The sequence below is a fragment of the Anoplolepis gracilipes genome, chromosome 3 (assembly GCF_047496725.1).
Source record: "Anoplolepis gracilipes chromosome 3, ASM4749672v1, whole genome shotgun sequence".
Classification (NCBI taxonomy): Eukaryota; Metazoa; Arthropoda; class Insecta; order Hymenoptera; family Formicidae; genus Anoplolepis; species Anoplolepis gracilipes.
The window spans coordinates 16876813-16900697 of NC_132972.1; the positions used below are offsets into that span (position 1 = coordinate 16876813).

Sequence of the window (23885 nt, forward strand, 5' to 3'; positions counted from 1 at the left end):
CGGGTCTAATGAAGGATGAAAACAACGGTACCATAATGACTGAATTTGTCGGGCTTAGAGCAAAAATGTATGCGTTGCGCGTGGATGGTAAGAAGGATACGAAAAAGGTAAAAGGCGTCAAGAGTAACGTTGTTGCGAGAACGATAACGTTTGACGATTACACGCGGTGTTTGAACGAAGAGATTGAAATAACGCGTAGTCAATCGTGTATAAGATCAAAATTACACAAGGTATACACCATTCGCGAAACAAAAATTGCTCTAAGTCCGTACGACGACAAGCGGTATATCGTACCTACAACTATTGATACGTTACCGTGAGGACATTATAAGATATCTTTATAAAATATAATGTGTGTGTGATTTTTTTCTTGTATGTATATTTCATATTTTATATATTGTAATGACTATTGGAAAGGATGTATTAATAAAGATTTTGTATATTTCCAATATTTCATATATTTTTTATATTGAATACATTGTATTTTTTATAAAATTAAATTACATGATCCTTATGTACCCAAGAATTGTGCGAGCTATCAAATCCCAACCATTTCACGTAAACCTCGTCACCCCTCCTGCGCAGTACTTTCTCCACGAGATACACATCTGGATAATTCGCGCGATGCAACTCGTGCTCGTAAAATGTTCCAGCGATAGATTTTTTGCGATAATCCTCGAGTAGATATGTTACGGGATTAGTATGTTGCACTTTAACAATCTTAAACACCTCGGTTGTCCAATTTGGTGTGTAACCCTTTTCGAAAAGTTTTTTGTATTTGCTAACGCGTACCAGGTCACCTACTTTAAACTTTGCAGGAGCAGCAATTTTTATACTGTTGTATACTGTATTTAAAAGTCTATCAGCGATCGTGGGAGTAACATCGATAGGTCTCATATTGATAGTGCGATGTTTTCGCGCGTTATATTCTGCAACGAGTCGGGATAGCGCGTCGATCCACTTGTAAGTTCCGTTCAGCGTAAACAGCTTTCACATGTCGTTCTTCAGCGTGCGATTGAATCGCTCGACGACAGACGTCTTCAATACCGAATATGTGGAATAGTGATTAATGTTATGTTTCCGTATAAGCCGTTGCACATCGGTATTGTAAAATTCCTTCCCGTTATCAGTTTGTATGTTTTTCGGGCATCTCTTGCTATCTCGAATTATTTTGGCGATTGCATCAGCTGTCTCCCTTCCACCTTTACTCTTGAGTGGTGCAGCCCATGCATACTTGCTCAACACATCGATGACGGTGAGTATGTAGTGGTAACCTTTGTTGAAACGAGAATACGGACGCATCTCGACGATGTCGACTTGCCACAGATCATCGTATCCCCGCACTATGACGTGTCTTCGGGGAAAATTTTTTCTCGCTGGCGCATGCAGTTCGTTCACCAACTGTCGTCTCTCCAAACTATGTTGATTTTTTGCTTTGTCAGTTTTTCTCGATGTCCGTTTGTTGTTCGCATTTTTTTTACTTATTTTCGTTTATCGCCTTTAATAGCCGTTCTTGATCTGTTCTTGACCTGTTCTGACCTGTTCTTGACCTGTTCTGACCTGTTCTTGACCTGTTCTGACCTGTTCTTGACCTGTTCTGACCTGTTCTTGACCTGTTCTTGACCTGTTCTGACCTGTTCTTGACCTGTTCACCGCCGTCCTTCACCCATTCGAAAATCGTTCTTGACCCGTTCGCAGCCTTTTTCACAGTCGTTTTTGACTCGTTCGTAGCCGCTTCTGACCCGTTCGTAGCCTCGTTCACAGACGTCTTTTGACCGATCGTAGGAGTTCTTGAGTTGTTTGTAACCTTGAGTGTAGCCGTTAAGAACGTGTTCGTAGCCTCGTTCGCAGCCCTGCTTGAGATGCTGATAGCCTCGTTCGAAGCTGTTGCAGCTGCTGCTAGGTCGTTCACTGCCACTGCCACTGCCACTCATTGTAGTTTAGATAGCAGTTCGATAATTCTTCGTAGCTGTTCGATAATTGTTCGCAGCCGTTCTATAATCCTTCGTAGCTGTTCGATAACCGTTTGATAGCCGCTCCTAACCCGTTTACTGATGCTCATTTAGGTTGATAGCTGTTTCTGAGTTAGCGTTAGCCGGGCGTTGAAGTTCGTTTAGCACAATCTGTATTGCTCGCACGTCCTTCTCAAGCGAAATCAGCTTCTCGTCTGATTCTTTCTGTTGATTCATTAATCTTTTAACGCAGGACTCCACGTACAGTTTGTTGACGGCATCGGTGTCAGCCTCTGGTTGCGCTACACGGCGAATCTTACGTGACCTTGTATCGAAGTCTGTAACGACGCGGCACAAAGCGTTTTCGTGCACATAACTTTTTACCAATCTATCCCAAGAACCGTTTGTGCCGGTTGCATCATTTCTTGGATCGAATAATCCAAATTTGTTGATAGGCATTTTTTCTGATGCTTCGTAAAGTGTCACGCAACGCTGATCGACTGATTAGTTTTGTCGAGACACCATTTAATTTATAATAATTCCTGCTTCACGAAGTTCCTCGATGATCGACTGGATCTCGTTGTCGTGAGCGTTGTGACCAGCTTGGCGCGAAGCGTTGAGCAATCGTAGCCGATCCACTAGTTCGTTGGGATTGTCCCAGTACACGTAATCAATCATATTGTTGGTTAGCGTCATAGCGCGAGACATAGATATCTCCCCTCCAGATTTTGTATTTGTCGATTTGAGCGACATCAACGGTGCAATTATATGTTTGTACTTGTACCCCCTGTTACCCTTCAAATGGCCCTGCGCATCATAATCGCGTCTATGCGCGTTCGTCACCAATAATATGCTCTTGTATTTTTCCAAATCGTCCCCCCTCGTGTAAAGTTCGTCATCGAGAATTCTCTTAAAGATCAACTCGTACAATCCTGGCGTTCCAATGTACCGCACGTCGTCTATGATAATAGAGTCATCTTTGTTGATGTTGAATTGTTTGTTGCCGAGTCGCATTTCATTCTTTCTGTCAAAATAGACTCCATACACATGATCAATCTCGTGATTTTTGTCGCCACTGAGCAAAGCGCCTATGTACTTTTGTCCAAGTGGCCCAAAGTACTCCCGCAACGTTTCTTGACCTTCCGGCGTTTGTAACTTGTTTCGAACAAACGATGATTCGAGCATGTTGCCCGAGGTTTCGAAAACATCTTCGTTTACGCTTGTTGGTGCGGTTAACGGCGTAGAGGCTATCGACGGTTCGTACAGTAAAACGTCCGATCGTTTCCTTTTTTTCGGTGTCGCATCTTCCTCTTTCTCTTTCTCTACCTCCTCATCTTTAGCCTCTTCCTTCTCATCCTCCTTGTATCGCTTGATTTTAATCTTTGCGCTACTCTCCGACTTATTTTTGACCGCGAACGAGTTGTCGACAATCTTTTGCAGCGGCTCGATAATAGGTTTAAAATGGGTCTTGACCGCGATATCGTCATCGATGTTACCGGTCTTCAAAGCGCGATGTTTCTTGCGGATCGATTCGCTCGTTTTCGCAATCTCCTTCGCCATCTTTTCACGCTCGCGAATATTATCGCTCCCAGCCATATCGATAAAGAGTGTTGAACGCTCGCGTTTCACCCCTCACGACAGAATGTAGGCAACGACTAATCATTTTGTGGTATCGCAAACACGTTAAATTTGTTTCTGTATCGCCCGTTTGTAAGCAAGCTATCCTTGTCTATCACGAGAAATCCATACTTTTGCTGCCAACAAGTACGACATAACTCACTGAAATCCTCGTATGACATGTCGGTATTCACGTGATCGTTGTACACGTGTTTCAAGTTGGTGCCATTCTTTAAACAAGATTAGCAGGTTCGCATTGTCGCGTAAAAGATGTTTCGGTATTCTCGCGTATGTCTGGCAGAGATAGAAGCAGTCGACGTTCGAGTGGCGTCCCATTGAAAAATATTCTCTTATCGTATTTTGTTTGTCGCACGCCACGTCATCGAAAACGAAAATCGAGTTTGGACGTGCTTCGCTCGGTGGAATGACGTCACTGTTATTGGAGAATGTAAAATAGCCGATTTCATCGATCGACGTTAACAAATTCTCCAAATATTGATATTTTGGCTGTTGCAGTGACTTTGAATACACGTACACATTTTCAAAGCGGACGCCGTGCGGGCTTTCTATCAAACTAATCAACACGTTAGTTTTACCGCAATTCGAGGGGCCGCAAACGATTGCGCGTATAGTATTCGGCAGCATCGTACCGGGTCTACGCATCTCCGCATTGTCACCCATCGAGCGTAATCTGACGTCGTAATTTGTCATGCGTATCGCGAAAGGTTGTCGCACGAATTTCATTTTCCCACTTCCGATTTGGATCGCACGTCTGTCTATTTATAGCTGCGCGGAACTACAAAGTGTTCAGTAACGAAAAAATGTTTTTCCTGCTATCAAGTCCTTACGATATTCTCGATTTGAGTGCCGAACAGCTACAGTTTGTACCTAAAGCAGTTTTATTGCGAATGTGTGGCAATCACGTCCACTACGTGTGGGACAAACTTCCGGAATACATAAAGGCGGATTCGGAGGTTCAGACCTATCGTCGCTGTTTCGAACATTACAATCAACCGTGGCAACAAACGCACATTGACGGTCCAGCGCCAATAAAAGATTGTCGTGAATGTCAACGCAAATAAGCAGAGGTCTATTAAATCGTGCAATAAACGCGCTTCCTATCGAATTACATATTCCTGGATACCAGTTTTGCGGTCCGGGCACGCGGCTAGAAGAACGATTGGCTAGAGGTGATTGAGGTATTAACCCATTGGACGCAGCGTGTCGTGAACACGATATAGCGTACTTTCGGAGTAACGATCTTGCCGAAAGACACACGGCGGATAGGATACTCGCCAAAAAGGCGCAAACTCGCATCACTGCGAAAGATTCGTCTCTCGGTGAGAGAGCCGCAGCCACAGCTGTCTGGACAGCGATGAAAACCAAAACGAAGTTCGGTATGGGTCTAAAGACGAAAACGAAGAAAAAGATGGTGAAAAAACGAATACTTCCGGTAGCGAAACGCGGGGGTGTATTACCGATTCTACCATTGTTGGGCGCTCTCGGATCTCTGATTGGTGGAGCGGCTGGTGTAGCAAAGATGGTGAACGATGGAAAAGCTACACAACGTCAGTTTCAAGAAATGCTACGTCACAATCGTGCCATGGAAGATCGCGGATTGTATCTCGCACCATACAAATACGGACGAGGAGTCTCAATGAAAAAGAAGAAAAAAAAAAAACGTCAAAGAGACGCTAAAAATGCCAGAGGGCGTAACTACCAACGTACAATTGCTGCAACTAGCAAAACGTATGCACATTCCATATTTTAGAGGTGTTTTTATGCGTAACTCATTACCGATCGGTGGTATATATCGAAACGAGAGCGGGATCATAAATTTGGATAACGCTAAAGGCTCGGGTACTCACTGGGTAGCGTATGCAAAGAGGGGGAATTGTGCTATTTATTTTGACAGTTTTGGCAATCTTCGACCGCCGAATGAATTGGTGCGATATTTAAATGTGACAAAAATAGAATATAATCACACATCCTATCAAACTTATAATCAAAGCATCTGTGGACAATTGTGCTTGCAGTTTCTCCGAACGGTCGATGCACGCGAATTTAAAGACATACATTGCACTATTTAACTTAGTATTCGTTAAACAGTTTGGCCAACATGTCTATGACATTCACGCTGACTGGAAAGAGCAGCGTTCTCGCGGCAAACTACTTTCCCAACGTAGATTTAAGCGACGGTGAATACGAGCTTGGTCTAGCGGATTTTGAAAGTTATCACACGATATCGAACGTGAATTCCTCGAATAATAAATTTTACTTTGGTAAAGACGATGCGGAAATTATGATTCCTGAGGGATCGTACGAGTTGCAAGCGATACATGAATTTTTGAAACATACAATTTTACGAAAACGTTCGCAACACACAGTTCGTGATGGTGATAAAAAACACACTGACGACGACAATAACTTTGAGCCTGGAGAATGGCCTATAGTGCTCCGCGCTAATTACAATACGATGAGGAGCGAGATCAAATGCGCCTACAGATTAAATTTTAGCAAGCCTAACAATATTGGATCGCTGCTAAGATTCTCGAACCGTATACTGCAGCCGCAAAAATGGTACGAGTCGGACGTGCCGATTAACATTATCAACGTGAACATTATCCGCGTCGAATGTAATGTGACCGCAGGTGCGTACAACAACGGCAAACTCGTTCATACGATACACGAATTTTCACCGAGGGTACCACCAGGATATAAGATATCGGAAACACCGGCGCACATCATTTACCTACCGATCATCGTGCGGTGCATTACGGATTTAACGTTACGCGTTGTCGACCAGGAAGGACGATTACTCGATTTTCGAGGAGAAGAGATCACCATTAGATTGCATGTACGGCGGCGGCGGTAAAATTAGCGTGTGATGCTCGTGTTGAACGGATCGAAAGACGTGAGAGACAATACAATCTTTACGACGTCAGCGACAACAACATCGACATTTGCTAATATCCAATCATCCGGCACTAAGAAAAAGAAATTGAACGCATCAAACGTTGCGTTTTTACAATCTTTGGGATTCGTGGTGCGAAACATTTAAACGATGACTGACATTCTCGACATCGCGGATGAGCCAATCTTTGACGATCGCATCGTCAAGATTGAGACTCACTCCTATAACCCATTCGCCAACACAACGTTCGGATACAGTGATGAGATAAGAATACCCATACAACAACAGGATCTGTATACATTGCCGTACGAGAGTTTCTTATACATCGAGGGAGAATTAAAGATAAAGAAGCCAGCTGGAGGATTCAATGTGGTACTGCAAAATAATTGCGTTGCATTCATGTTTGACGAGATTCGATATGAACTCGATGGTGTGGAGATTGATCGAAATAGAAACGTGGGAATAACAAGTATGCTCAAAAACTATGTAACAATATCATCCGATAGAAGCGTGATTATGAGAAATGCTGGCTGGAGTGAGCCAACTATTGTGGATGGACACTTTAATTTTTGCGTACCGCTCTACATGTTATTGGGATTTTGCGAGGATTACAGACGCATAGTAATTAACGCTCGTCACGAATTGATCTTAATACGATCGCGCAATGACAACAATTGTCTGCTTGGAGCTTCGACGCTGGAGCCTGTGATCAACATATTCAAGATACAATGGCGAATGCCACATGTGTTGTTGAGTGAAATTAAAAAGCTGTCTATGCTGCTCTGGAAAGCGGACGCTACCTCAGCATGGGTTTTCGCTCGTGGGATCTGTACGAGTTTCCGCTGTTGCAGCGTACAACCAAACATTCGTGGGCCATTAAGACCGCGACTCAGCTGGAGAAACCACGATACGTTATCTTTGCTCTGCAGACAGGCCGGAAGAATGTTATGTCCGAAGATGCGAGTAAATTCGACGACTGTAAATTAACAAACGTGAAACTCTATCTGAACTCGGAATGTTATCCGTACGATGACATGAATCTGGATTTCGATAAAAACAGATGGTCAATTCTGTACGACACGTACGCGCGTTTCTGCAAAAACTATTACGGATACGAGTACCTCGAACCGAGTCTCACTGTCTCACTGTTTCTACAGTACGGTCCGTTTGTGATCATCGATTGTTCTCGACAAAACGAATCGGTCAAGAGTGCAACCGTGGATGTGCGATTGGAATTTGAGTGTAAGGAGAATGTGGCTAATAATACGACTGCGTACTGTCTCATCATACACGATCGCGTAATCCAGTATAACCCGTTGACCAACGTTGTGCGCAAAATTACCTAAGTGTTTGCGACAATAATTTAGAGAGAGGGAAAGCTGGATATAAATCCGAGTGTTACGAGATGGTTGTCATTCTTCTTAACTGACGAAAAGAGATCTCATCATGTCTGTACCAACGTTTGTCGATCTGCAAGGATTTGTCGTTTCGAATAAATTCATCGCAAAGGAGGTGGCGGTGTTGAGAAGAGGAACTGTTCTCGCACACTACATTTTTCGGAGTCCTATACCATGGCATCTCCTTACAAAATCCGAAAAGTGTCAAGCTTCATGGTTGATGGCGAATCATTATGGATTACAATGGGAGGATGGAATCGTTGCGTACAGCATGGCGAAACGATTGATTACAACAGCTGTAGTTGAAGAAGATGATAAAATGCAGTGTATCGTATACGTTAAAGGATGCCAGAAACGAGAATGGCTTGCTAATATGCTCGGCGACAATGCGAGAGAAAATTTAATCATTGAGATCTTGGATGCTGATTACGACGATATCGAATCTCTAAATAATCTAGATGTTAAAAATACTATACGATGTGAAAAACATGTTAAGAATTGCGCATTACAAAATGTATTCAAAATATTTAACTGGTGGTCGCAACGCCAGAAAGAATTGCAAGATTTGGAAAAATAAAATATTTAAACACTAATATGTTTTATTTCTTATTCCCCCTCCTCATTCCCTCCCTCCCTCCCTCCCTCACGAGTCATTTAAGAATTCTTTTTATCCGAGTATCGTCTCTCTCTCCCTTCTAAAAATTTCAGAGCACTAAAGTATTCTAGAATCTCCCACCACATTTACCACTAATCTCCCACTACTTTGAAAAACGGGATGTCACGTATATTTGATTCTTTATACGGTCAGTGTTGCGTTAACCGTTCGTGAAAGTGGTCCACTTTTGAAACCTGGAAATATGTACTACGTCGAAAGAAGCAGTGGCGGCCCCAGCAGAAACGTGAATAATTACGTACCGAATCGTTATGAAACTCCATTGTTTGAGAACAAATGTGACAAGTAAGTTTTTGTTTAACTTCTTTCTATTTTTTCACAAATTGTTTTTAAACTAATTTTTTTTTATTTTATTTTTTTACAGCATTTCGTTGAAGCGTCGTGCGATTCGTATACTAAGTAGACGATACGCATTGACAACCACGGAATTCAAATTCCTTGAAATTGGTATCAACGTGGGTACACCGAGTTACGTGGAAATTGTCATAGGAGATCATCAAGGAAAGGAACTGGTATTATCTCTCGAAACGTGGAAGGGACTCTACGAGCAACGTCGCAATATTCACGATTTACTGCGAAAGGACTCTAAAGATACCTATAATTTTATAAGCGTTGGACCGCTAACAGTGCGAGTTCATACGATTAACGATACTAAACTTATAAGTCTCGAATCTTTAAACGTACGCATGATGATGATTGAACCGACGTTACACCGTATGTTTAATCTCGATCAATGCATCGATGTAACCTTTGATCGATTGGTTAGAATCACCGAGACAGTCGATACTAAGTTTACATAATTCTCCAATATCGCGTCCACTATAACGGATAATAAAAAAGTGTCAAATGCGCCAGCGACGCCTTCAATAAACATCAACTCGTCGATTGCGAACTGGTAGCTTTAGTTTTTAGTCACAATATGTAATAAAAAAAAATATATATATAAAAGAAAAGAATAAAGTTTTTTTAAATTTAAATCATGATATAATTTACTCGCACGCATTTCCCATCCGTGCTTCCTCCCACCCGTAAACAGTCCCAGTTCTCATATGTAGCTCGTTGCGGGGAATGACGTCATGCTGGAACCGCGAGAGAGTAAGCGCTAGGAAAGAAAGAGATAGCGCGAGGCGAAGGAGAGCGAGAGAGTAAACGCTAGGAAAGAAAGAGATAGCGCGAGGCAAAGGAGAGCGAGAGAGTAAGTGCTAGGAAAGAAAGAGATAGCGCGAGGTGAAGTAGAGCGAGAGAGTAAGTGCTAGGAAAAGAAAGAGATAGCGCAAGGCGAAGGAAAGCGAGAACGCAAACAGAAATTTTTTTTCTTTTTTCTTTTTTTTCTTTTTATAATTTTTTTCTTTTTATAATTTTTTTTTCTTTTTATTATTTTTTTCTTTTTTTTTCTTTTTATATTTTTTTTTATATTAAATATTAAGTTATTATATCTAATTATATCTAGTATATGAAGGAAGAAGGATGGGATAGATGAAGGAAGCGCAAGCAAGCAATTATATGTGTTTAACATAATTTCTTTTTTATTTAAAAAAGTATGTTTATTTACAAAATCTGTGTGTGTGTGTGTGTGTGTGTGTGTGTGTGTGTGTGTGTGTGTGTGTGTGTGTGTGTGTGTGTGCGTGCGTGCGTGCGTGCGTGCGTGCGTGCGTGCGTGCGTGCGTGCGTGCGTGCGTGCGTGCGTGCGTGCGTGCGTGCGTGCGTGCGTGCGTGCGTGCGTGCGTGCGTGCGTGCGTGCGTGCGTGCGTGCGTGCGTGCGTGCGTGCGTGCGTGCGTGCGTGCGTGCGTGCGTGCGTGCGTGCGTGCGTGCGTGCGTGCGTGCGTGCGTGCGTGCGTGCGTGCGTGCGTGTGTGTGTGTGTGTGTGTGTGTGTGTGTGTGTGTGTGTGTGTGTGTGTGTGTGTGTGTGTGTGTGTGTGTGTGTGTGTGTGTGTGTGTGTGTGTGTGTGTGTGTGTGTGTGTGTGTGTGTGTGTGTGTGTGTGTGTGTGTGTGTGTGTGTGTGTGTGTGTGTGTGTGTGTGTGTGTGTGTGTGTGTGTGTGTGTGTGTGTGTGTGTGTGTGTGTGTGTGTGTGTGTGTGTGTGTGTGTGTGTGTGTGTGTGTGTGTGTGTGTGTGTGTGTGTGTGTGTGTGTGTGTGTGTGTGTGTGTGTGTGTGTGTGTGTGTGTGTGTGTGTGTGTGTGTGTGTGTGTGTGTGTGTGTGTGTGTGTGTGTGTGTGTGTGTGTGTGTGTGTGTGTGTGTGTGTGTGTGTGTGTGTGTGTGTGTGTGTGTGTGTGTGTGTGTGTGTGTGTGTGTGTGTGTGTGTGTGTGTGTGTGTGTGTGTGTGTGTGTGTGTGTGTGTGTGTGTGTGTGTGTGTGTGAATTTAAAAATAAAAAGAAAAAGATATAAAAAAAATATATAAAAGATTGCACGCCGATGGTCGAGGGGTACGGCACGACGACGACTGCTGCTGCGAGGCACTGGAGGGGATGACCGGGCGGTGGTAGTGGCGTCCAGGCAGGGCTCCTGCATAACAGAAAAAAAAAATTTATTAATATTTTCATAATTTGAAAAAGAATCTTACACATCAAGAATTACTTACAATTACTGATCAGAATCAGTATCAGAATCTGGATCATTGTCGATGACATGTTGTAGATACAACATGTTATCGATATGTTGACGGATTTCCCGATGGATTTCTTGTAACTGCTCAAGACATGCTTGCCGATTTCCGCCTGGTAAACAGCAATTCTCGCAAGGCTTTCCCCTTAGTCTGTTGTTTTCATTCGTCCATATATAACTTTGTAGTTTAAAGATCACTGTTGAGGCATTTTTTATGTCAAGTTCGCGATTTCGTTGAAACTCCACCACCGGATTTAATAGTTTTTCGGTCACCATTTTTCACAGCACTTAGTCCTAGCAAATGTCTACAAAAGTTTATTGCTGCGCACAAAAACGACACACACTACATGCTATTACTTGGCATAGTGAGTGTCCACAATTATTACATGAGTTCCAACCGTGATAAATATATTGTCCAGTTTCATGTTTATACACAATTTTACCTTGTGTATATAAATCTTGAACTTCAATGAAACATCCCGAACAAAATTTTTCACTATTTTCCTCGTCGTTGTCATACTTTTTTACTTCGTAATAAAATATGATGTTACACATTTCCTGCCGTTCAGTTATAATTCGTAAATCTTCACGCACTAACGGCACTACTTGTTCATTTAAATAGTCTTCCGGATCACTCTCATAATCAGAGTCATTCACTATTTCCACTTCTTCATCGCTGTCGTCGATGATAACCACATCTTCATTGTCTTCATTGTCTTCGATGACAATCACATCTTCTATATTCATTTTAGCACTAAATCGAAAGACACTCGACGACTGTTGAATACGTTTTAACGCGGAGACAGATTTTCAAATTCGAGCAGCCGAATGTTGGCGCTGGTGCGTTGCATTCTTTCCTTAAAAATTATGGAAGATGTTTCGCTCCAGTTTTATGGGAGATTTTCCGCGAGGGTACAAAGCTGCCGAACGTCGGCGCTTAAAATCTCTTTTTCCATAATATTCTAATGGTCATAAAATGATCATAAAAAATTAGAAAAAAAAGAGAAAAAAAAACACTTTTATGGTTTTTAAAAATGTCCCCCGGCGATTAAAATCTTTTTTTTTTTCCATAATGGCGCTGATGCGTTGCAGTTCTTTCCCTAAAAATTATGGAAGATATTTTGCTCCAGTTTTATGGGAGATTTTCCGCAAGGGTACAAAGCTGCCGAACGTCGGCGCTTAAAATCTCTTTTTTCATAATATTCTAATGGTCATAAAATGATCATAAAACTAGAAAAAAAAACAGTTTTATGACTTCTAAAATACCCCGGCTATAAAATCAACTGCAAAGATAAACATCTACTTTCGAACGTGTGTAGGACCCTTCCCCCCCCCCCTTTCCCTAACAGACCCCTCGCGCCTCTCAGATACCCCCGTCCCCGCACTCCCCTCAGCGCCCCATGGCTTAGAATCCCCACTATGACACTACTACAGTGCATAGATTAAAATGGCCTACCTTGTATATAGAATAGTTTTTTGCATTTCTTGATATATCTCGAAAATTATTCAAAATATCAAAACATGTTTTATACAAAAGTTTCATGGCTAAAACACTTCTATTTGACTAAATTGATAAAATTTAAAAAAATAATTTTTTTCAAAGATTAAAATTTTTTTTTTCAAAATTGTATTAATGTGTTTAAATAGAGGATTTTTTATCATGAAACTTTTATATAAAACATTTTTTGATATCTCCAATAATTTTCGAGATATATAGAGAAAACCGAAAAATCGCTTTATATATATGGAATAGTTTCACCCCTTAGAATCATTTTTTGGCAGCAACTGAAAATTTTCTAAATTCATCTATTTATCTTCTCCACTTGTGTGCAAACTTTCATTAAAATCAGAATTTTTGGGTTTGCGAGGTTCTCTTGTAAGTTAAAACGGTCGATAATTCTTTAATTACCTTCAGATTCACCGGGCCCACTTGGCAGTCACAAAAATTTATCCAGGACCGATGGTCTTTAATAGTGGACGGGATCCGATAGCGCCACAAACTTCTATATAATACCACAGTATATACTGTGATAATACTAGACTGCTAACTCCTTATGTATAAGGCAGCTCTAATTTTATGTACAAACAAGTATGTATGACATCCCTTTCTGCGCATGCGCTGTGAAGGCGCGTGTTGCACGCATGTATATACATACTAAGGGCGCGTTCGGGGGGATACTATTAGCGCTAATAGTGTCATTCTGTCTTTGTTACTCATTAAAAGTTGAACAAAGATAGAACGACGCTGTTAGCGCTAATAACGTCTCCCTGAACGCGCCCTAAGTATGATAAAAAAGCTTTTATAAAAGATATAAAATAACTGCACATTTGTATCCCATAATTTAATATTTATATTTCTTACTTTTTTTACTAACACGACATGTGTTCTGACAAGAATTAAAGACCGAAAGCAGGTTAGAAGTACATGTACTGATCATAATGGCGTTGACACATGTCAGCGCATGCGCAAAAAGGGTCATCTTAGCGCTAATAGTATCTCCCCAAACGCGCTCTTAGTACATAAAATTCGAGAACACTTTATATAAGCAAAATCTAGGGAATTAGCAGTCTAGTATTATATAAAAGTCTGTGGATAGCGCACAGTGAATATTAGGACCTTCTGATTGGCTAACCGTGCTGGTTACTTTAGGCATCGGTCAATATATATGGTTGTGTGCTAACGGGACCCTCCCTTTAATAGTATCTCGTCGGTGATTCGACTTATGTAGTTCCGTTCTAAAAAATGCATCCAGTTAGTGCTACTATACTACGGAGAAAAAGTGCGTCGGCATATGTCAATGCATGCGCAGAAAGAATTATCTTAGTACATAAAATTTGAGGACAATTTATATAAGCAAAATTTGGGGAGTTAGTAGTCTAATAATATATAGAAATTTGTGAGTCTGATACGTGCTTTAGGTGGCTCTAATTTTATGTACAAACAAGTGTATATAGTATCTCTTTCTGCGCATGCGTTGTGATGGCACGTGTTACACACATGTACATCAGATTTCTATATATTATTCACAAAAATATTTAAACACATAATAATTAATTAAATATATTCAGAATCATCAATCATTATCATTTTAAGTAATCAAGAGAGATATGATAATATCAAAAGAATAATTATACGTTTACTTTTATTTAAAATATATGCTTACTTAAAAAAAGAAATATTATTTTTTTCCTTTCTATTTATTGTGCATTGGCACAATAATTGCACATTAGTATCCCATCATATAATATATTTCTCACTTTTTGCACTAACACGTGTCAGAATCATTAAACTACATACCATACTGGAATGAACATTGCCACCCCCACCACTGCTATCGCGATCACTAAGAGATAAAATCAGAGATTGAATCAGGACGTGGTTATCTCTTCTTATCGCATACTATCACGCTTAAAAATATTATCCTGCACTGGCAACCTTCCAAAGTCATGTGAAGTTCACATTAAACTATATATCATAATTTTTACACATATTTAAAAAAAATACATTGATTAATTAAAAATAGAATTTAAGAAATTAAATTAAGGATGTGTTCGGAGGGATACTATTAGCGCTAACAATGTCATTCTATCTTTGTTACTCATTAAAAGTTGAATAAAGATAGAACAACACTGTTAGCGCTAATAGTGTCTCCCCGAACGCGCTTTAAAGGCCCGGGCACATAAAAAAACTTAAGCCAGAAGACTTAGATCTGAATTCATAGTCATTTGCCAAATCTTAAAATTTGAGAATTTCTTAAATCTATCCTAATGCATTAGGATAGATTTAAGAAATTCTAAAGTTTTAAGATTTGAGAAACGACCACAGATTCTATATAATACTAGACTGCTAACTCCTTATGTATAAGGCAGCTCTAATTTTATGTACAAACTAGTATGTATCACATCCCTTTCTGCGCATGCGCTGTGAAGGCGCGTGTTGCACGCATGTATATACATACATAAGTATGAAACAAGCTTATATGAAAGATATAAAATAACTGCACATTTGTATCCTATAATTTAATATTTATATTTCTTACTTTTTTTACTAACACGACATGTGTTCTGACAAGAATTAGAGACCAAAAGCAGGTTAAAAGTACATGTACTGATCATAATGGCGTCGGCACATGTCAGCGCATGCGCAGAAAAGGTCACCATAGCGCTAATAGTATCTCCCCGAACGCGCTCTCAGCAAAAAATTCGAGGACACTTTATGGGCGTTTTCCAGCAAAGACACAGACGACACAGTGTAAAGTAGTGATTACACTATAGGTTGCGGTTGGAGTTACTGTTGGACATTGGGAACCAACCAATCACAGCAAAGGTTGCTTTGCTGTGATTGGTTGATTCCCAATGTCCAACAGTAACACCAACCGCAACCGAACTCGCAATCTATACTGTAATCACGGCTTAACACAGTGTCCATTAGTGTAAGTGAGACACAATAAATGTTCTCCCTCACATTAATGGACACTGTGTCGTCTGTGTCGCTTGCTGGAAAACGCCCCATGTCACTATGGGTGTGTTCCATATGAATGCTCACGCGCTGTAAGCGCTCACGCTTATAAGCGCTATTTTCAATCGTTCCGTTTGCTGCTTAAGCGCTTAAAATTGCAAACGGAAAGTAGTTCCTTTTGGGTGCATGAGCATCGTGAGCATGTCAAAATGGCGGAAAAACAGATTGTTCTTTTGTGTTCGCTAATTGTAATAATGTTCGAAATATTGTTTGATGACGATGGAGATTCTTTAAAATTTAATACAGAAGTAGAAAACATTCTTTTAATTCTTAATAAATATTGCGAGAAAACTGCAATATTACGCTTAAAGAATTACGTAGAAAAGATTTTACCATCATATACCGATGTACAATTTAAATCATATTTTAGTTATTAATCAAATATTAACCATATATTAATCACATTACAATTTAAATTCATTTTTCTGTTCACCATGCGATACCACGGGTGCGTTCCATATGAACGCTCACGCGCTGTAAGCGCTCACGCTTTTGCTGCCCTACCTCGATGAAATAAGCATTTGTTAGCACAAGTTATGACGTCACAGTGACGTCATTAATACGTTTATAAGCGCTTATAACTCCAAATGGAACAGCGTAAGCAATGCTTATAAGCGCTTTAAGCGTGTAAGCGTCCAAAAGGAACACACCCTATACGTCGCCCGAATGGGAGGTTTCATAGTCTCAAAAGTGATTATCTTAAAAAATTTATCTCGCTTCGCGTGGCAGAGCGAGGATTTTTTCTGTCAGATTCGTTCGTTTCGACCCAAAATCTATTACTAAAAAAATTTTCAATAAAATCGGTGAGGAGGACTGCTCATCTTCACATTTACCTGCTTTTTTGCCAAAGTGTGAATCAGCCTTAAAAGAATTTGGAATTTTACCGCACATGATTTTTTTTATTTTCGGATAAACTATAGACCTCCAAACGTTGTAAAGAATTTATTCGTGACCACCTAACGATTCTGCATCGAATAAGCTCTTGTTTAACTCAATTGGACGAAAAATAAAAATATTCGGCTAACTTTACTTCGAAATTTTAATTATTTAATTAAAAAAAAACGATGAACCTCCAAACGTTTTAATTAAACTTCCAATCATCTCTGAACGATTTCTAAACGATTAGTTAATTTTAATTTTAAAAAAATCAAAGTGATTTGGCTAACTTTATGGAGCTGCATGTGACGGCACTCTCAGCCTCAAGGATGCCAACAGAGAGTTGCGCTACTGTGGATGCGTTCGGGGAACTCGCTATCACACTACCAACGCAAACGCTACCAAAAATGTTCGCGGAGCCAATAGCGTGATAGCGGTAACAAGCTCTATGAACAGCAATAACGTAGCATATTACCAATTTCAAACCTAACTAAATATTATTTCACATTTTAGGTATAATTTACTAATATTAATGATTTTTCTTTTTGGAAGAAAAAAAGTTATAATTATAAGTTAGATATTAAAGTCGCTAGTATTTAATTATAAACAACGGGTTAATTAAAAACCTGACTAGCCAAAATTATTCAATTTATTTACACGACGTTTCCGTTGATTATGCATTGCTGCTCTCTGATACTAGGTTCCACAATGAGAATTTGGGTATCGTTTATGAAACGCTGCGTAATAATTGTTTCCCTGACAACCTTATTGGACGACACATCAAATAGAGGATCAATTTTTTAAAAAATTTGCGACAATTTAGAATTTGACCCCCGGGGGAAGGAATTACAAAGAAGCAGCCTTTTTGTTTCAATTCCTTATGTTAATGAATTTAGCTTTTGTTTGCGTCGTATTGTGTGTGACGCTGGTTTGAACGTCGTTATGACTATAACTAATAAACTTAATACATTGATTAAGCGTGGTAAAGACAGATTACATACTGACTGTAGAACTGATGTTGTTTATAAATTACAGTGTAAGGATTGCGATGCGCTCTACATAGGCCAAACAAAACGACATATACGCACACGTATTAAAGAACATCTTAACAATATAAAATTACATCCTACCAATCAATCAGTCGTTAGCAAGCACAGAGTTGAATTTGGGCATGATTTTGAGTGGGACAATCCGGTTATTTTACATGATGAAAAATTTATTAAGAAAAGAGAAATAGCTGAAATGTTTTTCATTAAGAAATTTAACTCCACGATTAACCTACAAAGAGATACCGAAAATTTAAATAATATTTATGACAAAATTATAAAGGTCGTTTGAACTGTTTTTCTTTTTAAACATTGACAGTTTCGTTTAAAAACTCATGCTGACATGACGTGTCTCGTTGTTTGTGTTCATCTCAAATTTAATAACTATTGTTTTTAACTAAGTGACATATTTAATTATTCCATCATTAAGTTCTACTTTTAAACATGTCCCATTGGATTCTTTTTTCTCTTTCTTAATTTACGTGTGAGTAGACTAGTTTTTTAACGATATTATATTGTATTGTTTGTGTTTAATCCAGTAAAAATTGTATCCATATAATAATTTTTTGATCCGTTATATATTTTCTTTATAGTTACACTTGAAAAGGACCACAACCATATGGTCGAAACGTCGTGTAAATAAATTGAATAATTTTGGCTAGTCAGGTCGTTTTTAATTAACCCGTTGTTTATAAAAAGTTATATTTTGATATAAATATTTATAAAATATTTAAATAATTATTATAAATATCTTGTAAATATTTTATAAATATTGTCAATATTGTCATATTTATTTAAATATTGATATATATACATCGCTGAATTTTTCTTTATTACGCATTATGTCGATCAGTTATAATAATGGTTATGCTGAACACTACTGGTGCGTTCGGGGAACTCGCTATCGCACTACCCAATACAAACGCTATCGACACACTACCTCGGAAAGAATAGCATTGGTAGCGTAGAATTATGACGTCACACACCATCATTAATAACGTCACGATTGTGTTTGTTAGCACTACTACCTATCTCTGTGAACAGTCGATAGTACTAAATTGCACGAATAGTGTCACCCCGAACGTACTTTGTATATACTGTGATTTAGGCCACAGACTTCTATATATAACTAGACTGCTAACTCTGGCAAAATACATAACCCCAAAAAGTATGTACAAAATTTATGTGTATGCGTCATCATTAGTAGGATGACAGTCACGCTGATTGGTTGAATTTAAAGCAATGTCACTCACACACGAGTTTTCTATAGTAGCCATATTATATATCTATCCCCTTTGTTTCTCTATCCTACTAATGTTGTACATATTTTTCGGAGTCACTTTTTAGATCTAATATATAAGGAAGTTAGCGGTCTAGTTATAATGTAGAAGTCTGTGAATTTAAAACTCTATGAAATATTAAAGGCCGCCGCACACACTTTTACATAACGCATAATGCATATACTTAAGGAATTCGATTGGTTGAATTCCTTATGCATATGTTTGTAGACCAATCAGTTTCCTTATGTATGTGCATTATGCGTTATGCAAAAGTGTGTGCGCCGGCCTTTAGCTTAAACGTAGTCTATGGCCTAGTTTACACCGACATACTTTGATACGCGTACTAAATACTACTGGCCAATCATAGCCATTCCATTCTTTAGAAGACTGGCCATGATTGGCTAGTATAGTATTTAGTACACATATCAAGTGCTCGGTGTAAACTAAGCTTATGATCTCTACACGTGGACAGCAGAAGAAATATTACATGATATGTATTGTATAACTATTTTGAACAAACCACATTTTTCTCGTATTGTTTGTTTATTAAGCGAATAAATGTCTCAAGTATCTAAGCTAGAAATTAATATCAAGCGACTTCTAACGCGTTGCGAATTAATAGCAAAAGATGATCCTCATAAAGACTGGAAACTTGAAAAGGTGTGCGAGCTTCTAATCTTTTATGTTTTTATTTACATTTGTACTTAACGCGTACATCTAATTTGATGTTTCATTACAAACATTGTGAAATAATTTTATATATAATAACTGCAAAAAATTAAGTATACATATATATATATATATATATATATATATATACATATATATATACTTTGCACATAGATATACATAAGATATTACATCTTATTTATAGTTTATTGTTCATATGTATTATTCAATATTACATACACACACTTGTATGTAGCTTTATTTTATGATAACTATAACTATTATTTAAGACATATGATAATAAATATATATATCTATATAAAGATCTATTTATATATACACATACATGTATATATTTGATAAATATAAATAATTAATTAGAAATATAAATTTTTTGTTTCAGTATATACTTGCTCTGGATGACATGATAAACAAATTGCAAACCTTACCAAAGTAAGATTTTCAATTATTTAATATATAAAATATAAAATATATATAATTTTAAGACACATTTAGATATTTAGTGTCATTATTACAGTTGTGGATATTGTAGATGTTTTGATATTAAAAAAAGTTGATTTTTCTTTTAGTAAACCGTCCAAAGATATTATGATAGGCTACACTAAACGGATGGATTTCTTAAAAGGGATAATAAATGCGATGAAGTTATCAAATCCAGTAGAGAGAGTAATTGCTGCACAATTATTATCAAAAAATTCAGCTTCTACAATTGATTCTATTAATACAAATATCACAACACAAATACATCAAAAGACCATCGCGAAATATAATCGGGAATTACGTGCGGAATTATTTCACACTGATAAAAGTAACTGTCTCTCTATTATTACACATAATATGTAATTATAAAAAATATAATTTTTTATGTATTGTGTTTTAAATTGAATCAGTTATGTGTTAGCTGCAGATAAAGATGGTGTACGACAGAGATTATCAAATTCGAACATTCAGGATAAAGATTTAGATGCTATTTTAAAGTACAATCGTAATATCCAGGAGAAGATTGCTGAGAATATGCTTTCCATGACTAGCAGTATGAAGGAACAAGCATTAGTGGCGAATGCTATCATAAAAAAGGACATTGGTGCATTGGAAATGTCTGACAAACTAACTGATATTAATGCTGTTAAATTGAAAAAGGAATCTCTAAAGTTAGAAGAACACACCAACTCGAAATGGAGATGTTGGATGTGGCTAATGATAGCTTTTGTTTTGGTTGTATTTTTTAGTGAGTATTTCAGTATAATTATGTAATTTTTTTTGTCTTTTTTTTTTAAGATAATATAGTTGAAAATTTCTCCTTTTTATTGTTCAATATAACTTTCTAGCTTGCTTTATTTATATGTATCATTGATTATAAAAATACTAGCTGTCAAATTTTAATTTAAATCAACTTTTATTTCAGACATGGTATTATTTATGAAAGTGGCAAAAAAGAAGATTTAAACAATTAAATAATTCGTGTGTTTGAAGAATTTAATTACACTGTACACTACATACATTACTGTGAACTCGATCACATGAGTCATTGGATTGATATTACATGATGTTAGAATTACACACAGCCATGAGTGTTGTAAAAACACCTGTATCCCCTAAAACCACCTGGAAACCTGGTAAATATGTCACAAAATGGTGATATGTGAATTAATAACTTAGTTCCAACATCGTAGTATATAATTTATAATCTTATTATGAATAATTTGATAACGACATTGAAATATTTACTATAAAATTTCTAAAGCATTCCTTGTTTCTGACTGGATGATGATGTATATATGATGGAAAAAATTTTCGATATTTATATATATATTTATATAAATGGATTTATGTATGTATGTATATGTATTATAGATTCTGTATTTGTTATATTAATTATGTTTATATTTTGTTTGCAAATTTAATAAAATTCTAGTATATAAAAGTTTAAGGTTATATCATGTGTACTTTAAGTTTTAAGTCAATGTCTCAATTTGTTCCGAAAAAAATTTTATAAAATATGAACTATATGCTTGAAATATTATAAGGAAAAAAAGCAACAGTCTGAAAGAACGGATTATATTATAATCATTGAAAAAAATATGTATTTTTTACGCGTAACATATACTCTTATTACAAAAAGAGGTTAGAATAATAATATTTTATCAAGTGCATGCATGACGTATATTTGTTATTTCGACATAATCGATTCGCAAAGATTTAAAAAATAACAATATTAAATATAAATGTATTAACACAACATTACATTAACTTTAAGGTAGAGTAAAAGTGGTCAGAGCATTGTGCAAGTACAATGCACAACGTGTAAGTAAATCTTGTGTAGTAATCCATTACCTGTTTCTTAGAATCTGAGAATGGTGTATGACCATACTTCTTTTTGTAGACAGAGGAATTGTCATTCGACGAGGACGATCTATTGTACGTTTATGATAGAGATACCGATCAAAACTGGTGGAGAGCCAAATGCGGAGACCAGAAGGGACTTATACCTATTGCTTACAGTGAGAGGAAGATTACACGAAAAATTTCTTTATCCCTCTAAAGCTCCAACACACAATGAAGAAAATATTAGGAATGGGAATAAATATTAAATATTAGAAAGCATAATTTGGAATTATTTTACTTCAAATAAGTGAATAGAATGGATTCGTAATTTATTATTCTTAATTTATTATGCGCTAATTCATTCCTTTTTCTTATTCTGAAATGAGATCCAATTTTCTATTTCTAATATTTAATATTTATTCCTATTCCTATTTTTAATATTTTCTCTATTGCATTGGGTCTAAAAGTAACATCTATTATCTTTAATTTCAGTGGAAGAACAAACGCAGGAGATCGAGCTACCGTTACACGACGCTGCTAGACGTGGTAATGTCTCCTTTCTGAGGGAGTATTTGAAGCAGGTATATCAGGGAGCGGTTTAGACGCAGCCGGGAACACGCCATTGTACTGGGCCGCACGTACCGGTCATCTGGAATGCGCACGCGAGCTTCTCAATCTGCCAAATCCTGTGACAAATGCTCAAGTAAGAGAATGGACCTGCATGTAGATTGAAAAATTGGATGTTTATTCATCTTTAAGGAGGAGCGGCATGGATCCGTTATGTCAAAAGTTAATAAATCTAATACATTTCGAGAGATTTATGAATTTGATTAACAAAACATTTTTAGCCTTTTAAAATTAAAATATAAAATTAATAATTAATTTGTTTGTTAAAGTAAAGATATGTTCTGTAAACTATAATTTAACATTAAAATCGTAAATATTATTTTATATTGAATTAACTCTTTTACATGATTTTACCACGAAAATTTTATTTTATTGATTGTATAAAAAATTCATGAAAATAAAAAATTTTAATTCTACAGGACATATCTTTTGATACAAATTAATTCTTAATTTTATAACATTTATTTTGTATTTACAGTCGAACCTCTTATCCTACGACATTTTCGGTCCGGAATCTTCCCCTTAAACCTCTGATCCTACGACAAAAATTTGAGAGTGGGGATATAATTCCCCTTTGGGGAATGTAGCATGAGAGGATTTTTTGTCGTAGGATAAGAGGTTTCGTAGCATAAGAGGGTCGTAGGATAAGAGGTCCGACTGTATTAATTTTTGACTTACATTAGCTGATCTGTGTAGTTTTTCCTTAATATTAAATGTAGTTGTATCAGTCAAAATTCGTTGTAATATTACACAATATTTTAAGTGAGATGAATAAAATTCAGATCAAATTAGAGAAACACATTTAGCGGTAAATGTAAGTTATATAAATGACCTACTTTTTCATTACATTGTCTTGTTTTAAGCATATTGTCATTATTATTTCTTTCTCGTATATATTTTTAACAAGGATTTCTATTTCTGAATTTTTTTTTTCCATTAATTATAGAATAAAATGGGTGACACACCACTGCACGTAGCAGCGAATCACGGACACTTGGAGATGATAAATTTATTGTTGGAACACAATGCAGACACGACCTTAAAGAATAATGACGGTTTCACTGCGGAAAAATTATCCTCTGATGCGTCTATCAAAAATACGATACAATTACGAGAACATCGATATGATAGTACATATGGATATGGCGATGAAGATTATAACGATGGCGACGATAGCGATTGAAAAATTTCAAATAAGATAAGAATTCCATATGTTATAAACAAAATGTATTTCAATATATAACATAAAATAAGAATTTTTTATCATATTTATATCAAATAATAATCTTAATGTCTAAGAAATCTCACATAATGCTCATATGTTTTAAGAATTATTCTTTTATACTTCTTTTATGATATATATT

The 23885-nt window shown here is 37.2% G+C and overlaps 3 protein-coding genes across 3 annotated transcripts; all 3 read left to right on the plus strand.

The window, feature by feature from the left end:
• The first annotated feature begins 7929 nt into the window (after positions 1–7929).
• On the plus strand, positions 7930–9353 carry LOC140663604 (uncharacterized). Its single transcript, XM_072887862.1, has 3 exons — positions 7930–8204; positions 8689–8838; positions 8918–9353. Exons 1-3 carry the CDS (start codon positions 7930–7932, stop codon positions 9351–9353), a joined length of 861 nt encoding a protein of 286 aa, XP_072743963.1.
• A 9982-nt stretch (positions 9354–19335) lies between these two features.
• On the plus strand, positions 19336–21367 carry LOC140664066 (vesicle transport protein USE1-like). The gene is made up of 5 exons (XM_072888792.1): positions 19336–19539; positions 19952–20001; positions 20139–20377; positions 20471–20797; positions 20975–21367. The coding sequence occupies exons 1-5, from the start codon at positions 19438–19440 to the stop codon at positions 21013–21015; spliced, it is 759 nt and encodes a 252-aa protein (XP_072744893.1). The 5' UTR covers positions 19336–19437; the 3' UTR covers positions 21016–21367.
• LOC140664067 (osteoclast-stimulating factor 1-like) lies at positions 21089–23820 on the plus strand. The gene is given in 6 exon segments (XM_072888793.1): positions 21089–21185; positions 21827–21873; positions 21953–22070; positions 22387–22470; positions 22473–22597; positions 23468–23820. Coding segments are annotated over 6 exon segments (684 nt in total). The 5' UTR covers positions 21089–21112; the 3' UTR covers positions 23705–23820.
• The last annotated feature ends 65 nt before the right edge of the window (positions 23821–23885 follow it).

What these genes read in the sequence shown, in the direction of transcription:
- LOC140663604 (XM_072887862.1), top strand. Translation starts at nt 7,930, where the DNA reads ATGTCTGTACCAACGTTTGTCGATCTGCAAGGATTTGTCGTTTCGAAT. An exon ending in GAAGAAGATGATAAAATGCA is followed by an intron (nt 8,205 to 8,688) that starts GTGTATCGTATA and finishes TTATACGGTCAG; the next exon opens with TGTTGCGTTAACCGTTCGTG. An exon ending in TTTGAGAACAAATGTGACAA is followed by an intron (nt 8,839 to 8,917) that starts GTAAGTTTTTGT and finishes ATTTTTTTACAG; the next exon opens with CATTTCGTTGAAGCGTCGTG.
- LOC140664066 (XM_072888792.1), top strand. Translation starts at nt 19,438, where the DNA reads ATGTCTCAAGTATCTAAGCTAGAAATTAATATCAAGCGACTTCTAACG. An exon ending in AAATTGCAAACCTTACCAAA is followed by an intron (nt 20,002 to 20,138) that starts GTAAGATTTTCA and finishes TTTTTCTTTTAG; the next exon opens with TAAACCGTCCAAAGATATTA. An exon ending in ATTATTTCACACTGATAAAA is followed by an intron (nt 20,378 to 20,470) that starts GTAACTGTCTCT and finishes GTTATGTGTTAG; the next exon opens with CTGCAGATAAAGATGGTGTA.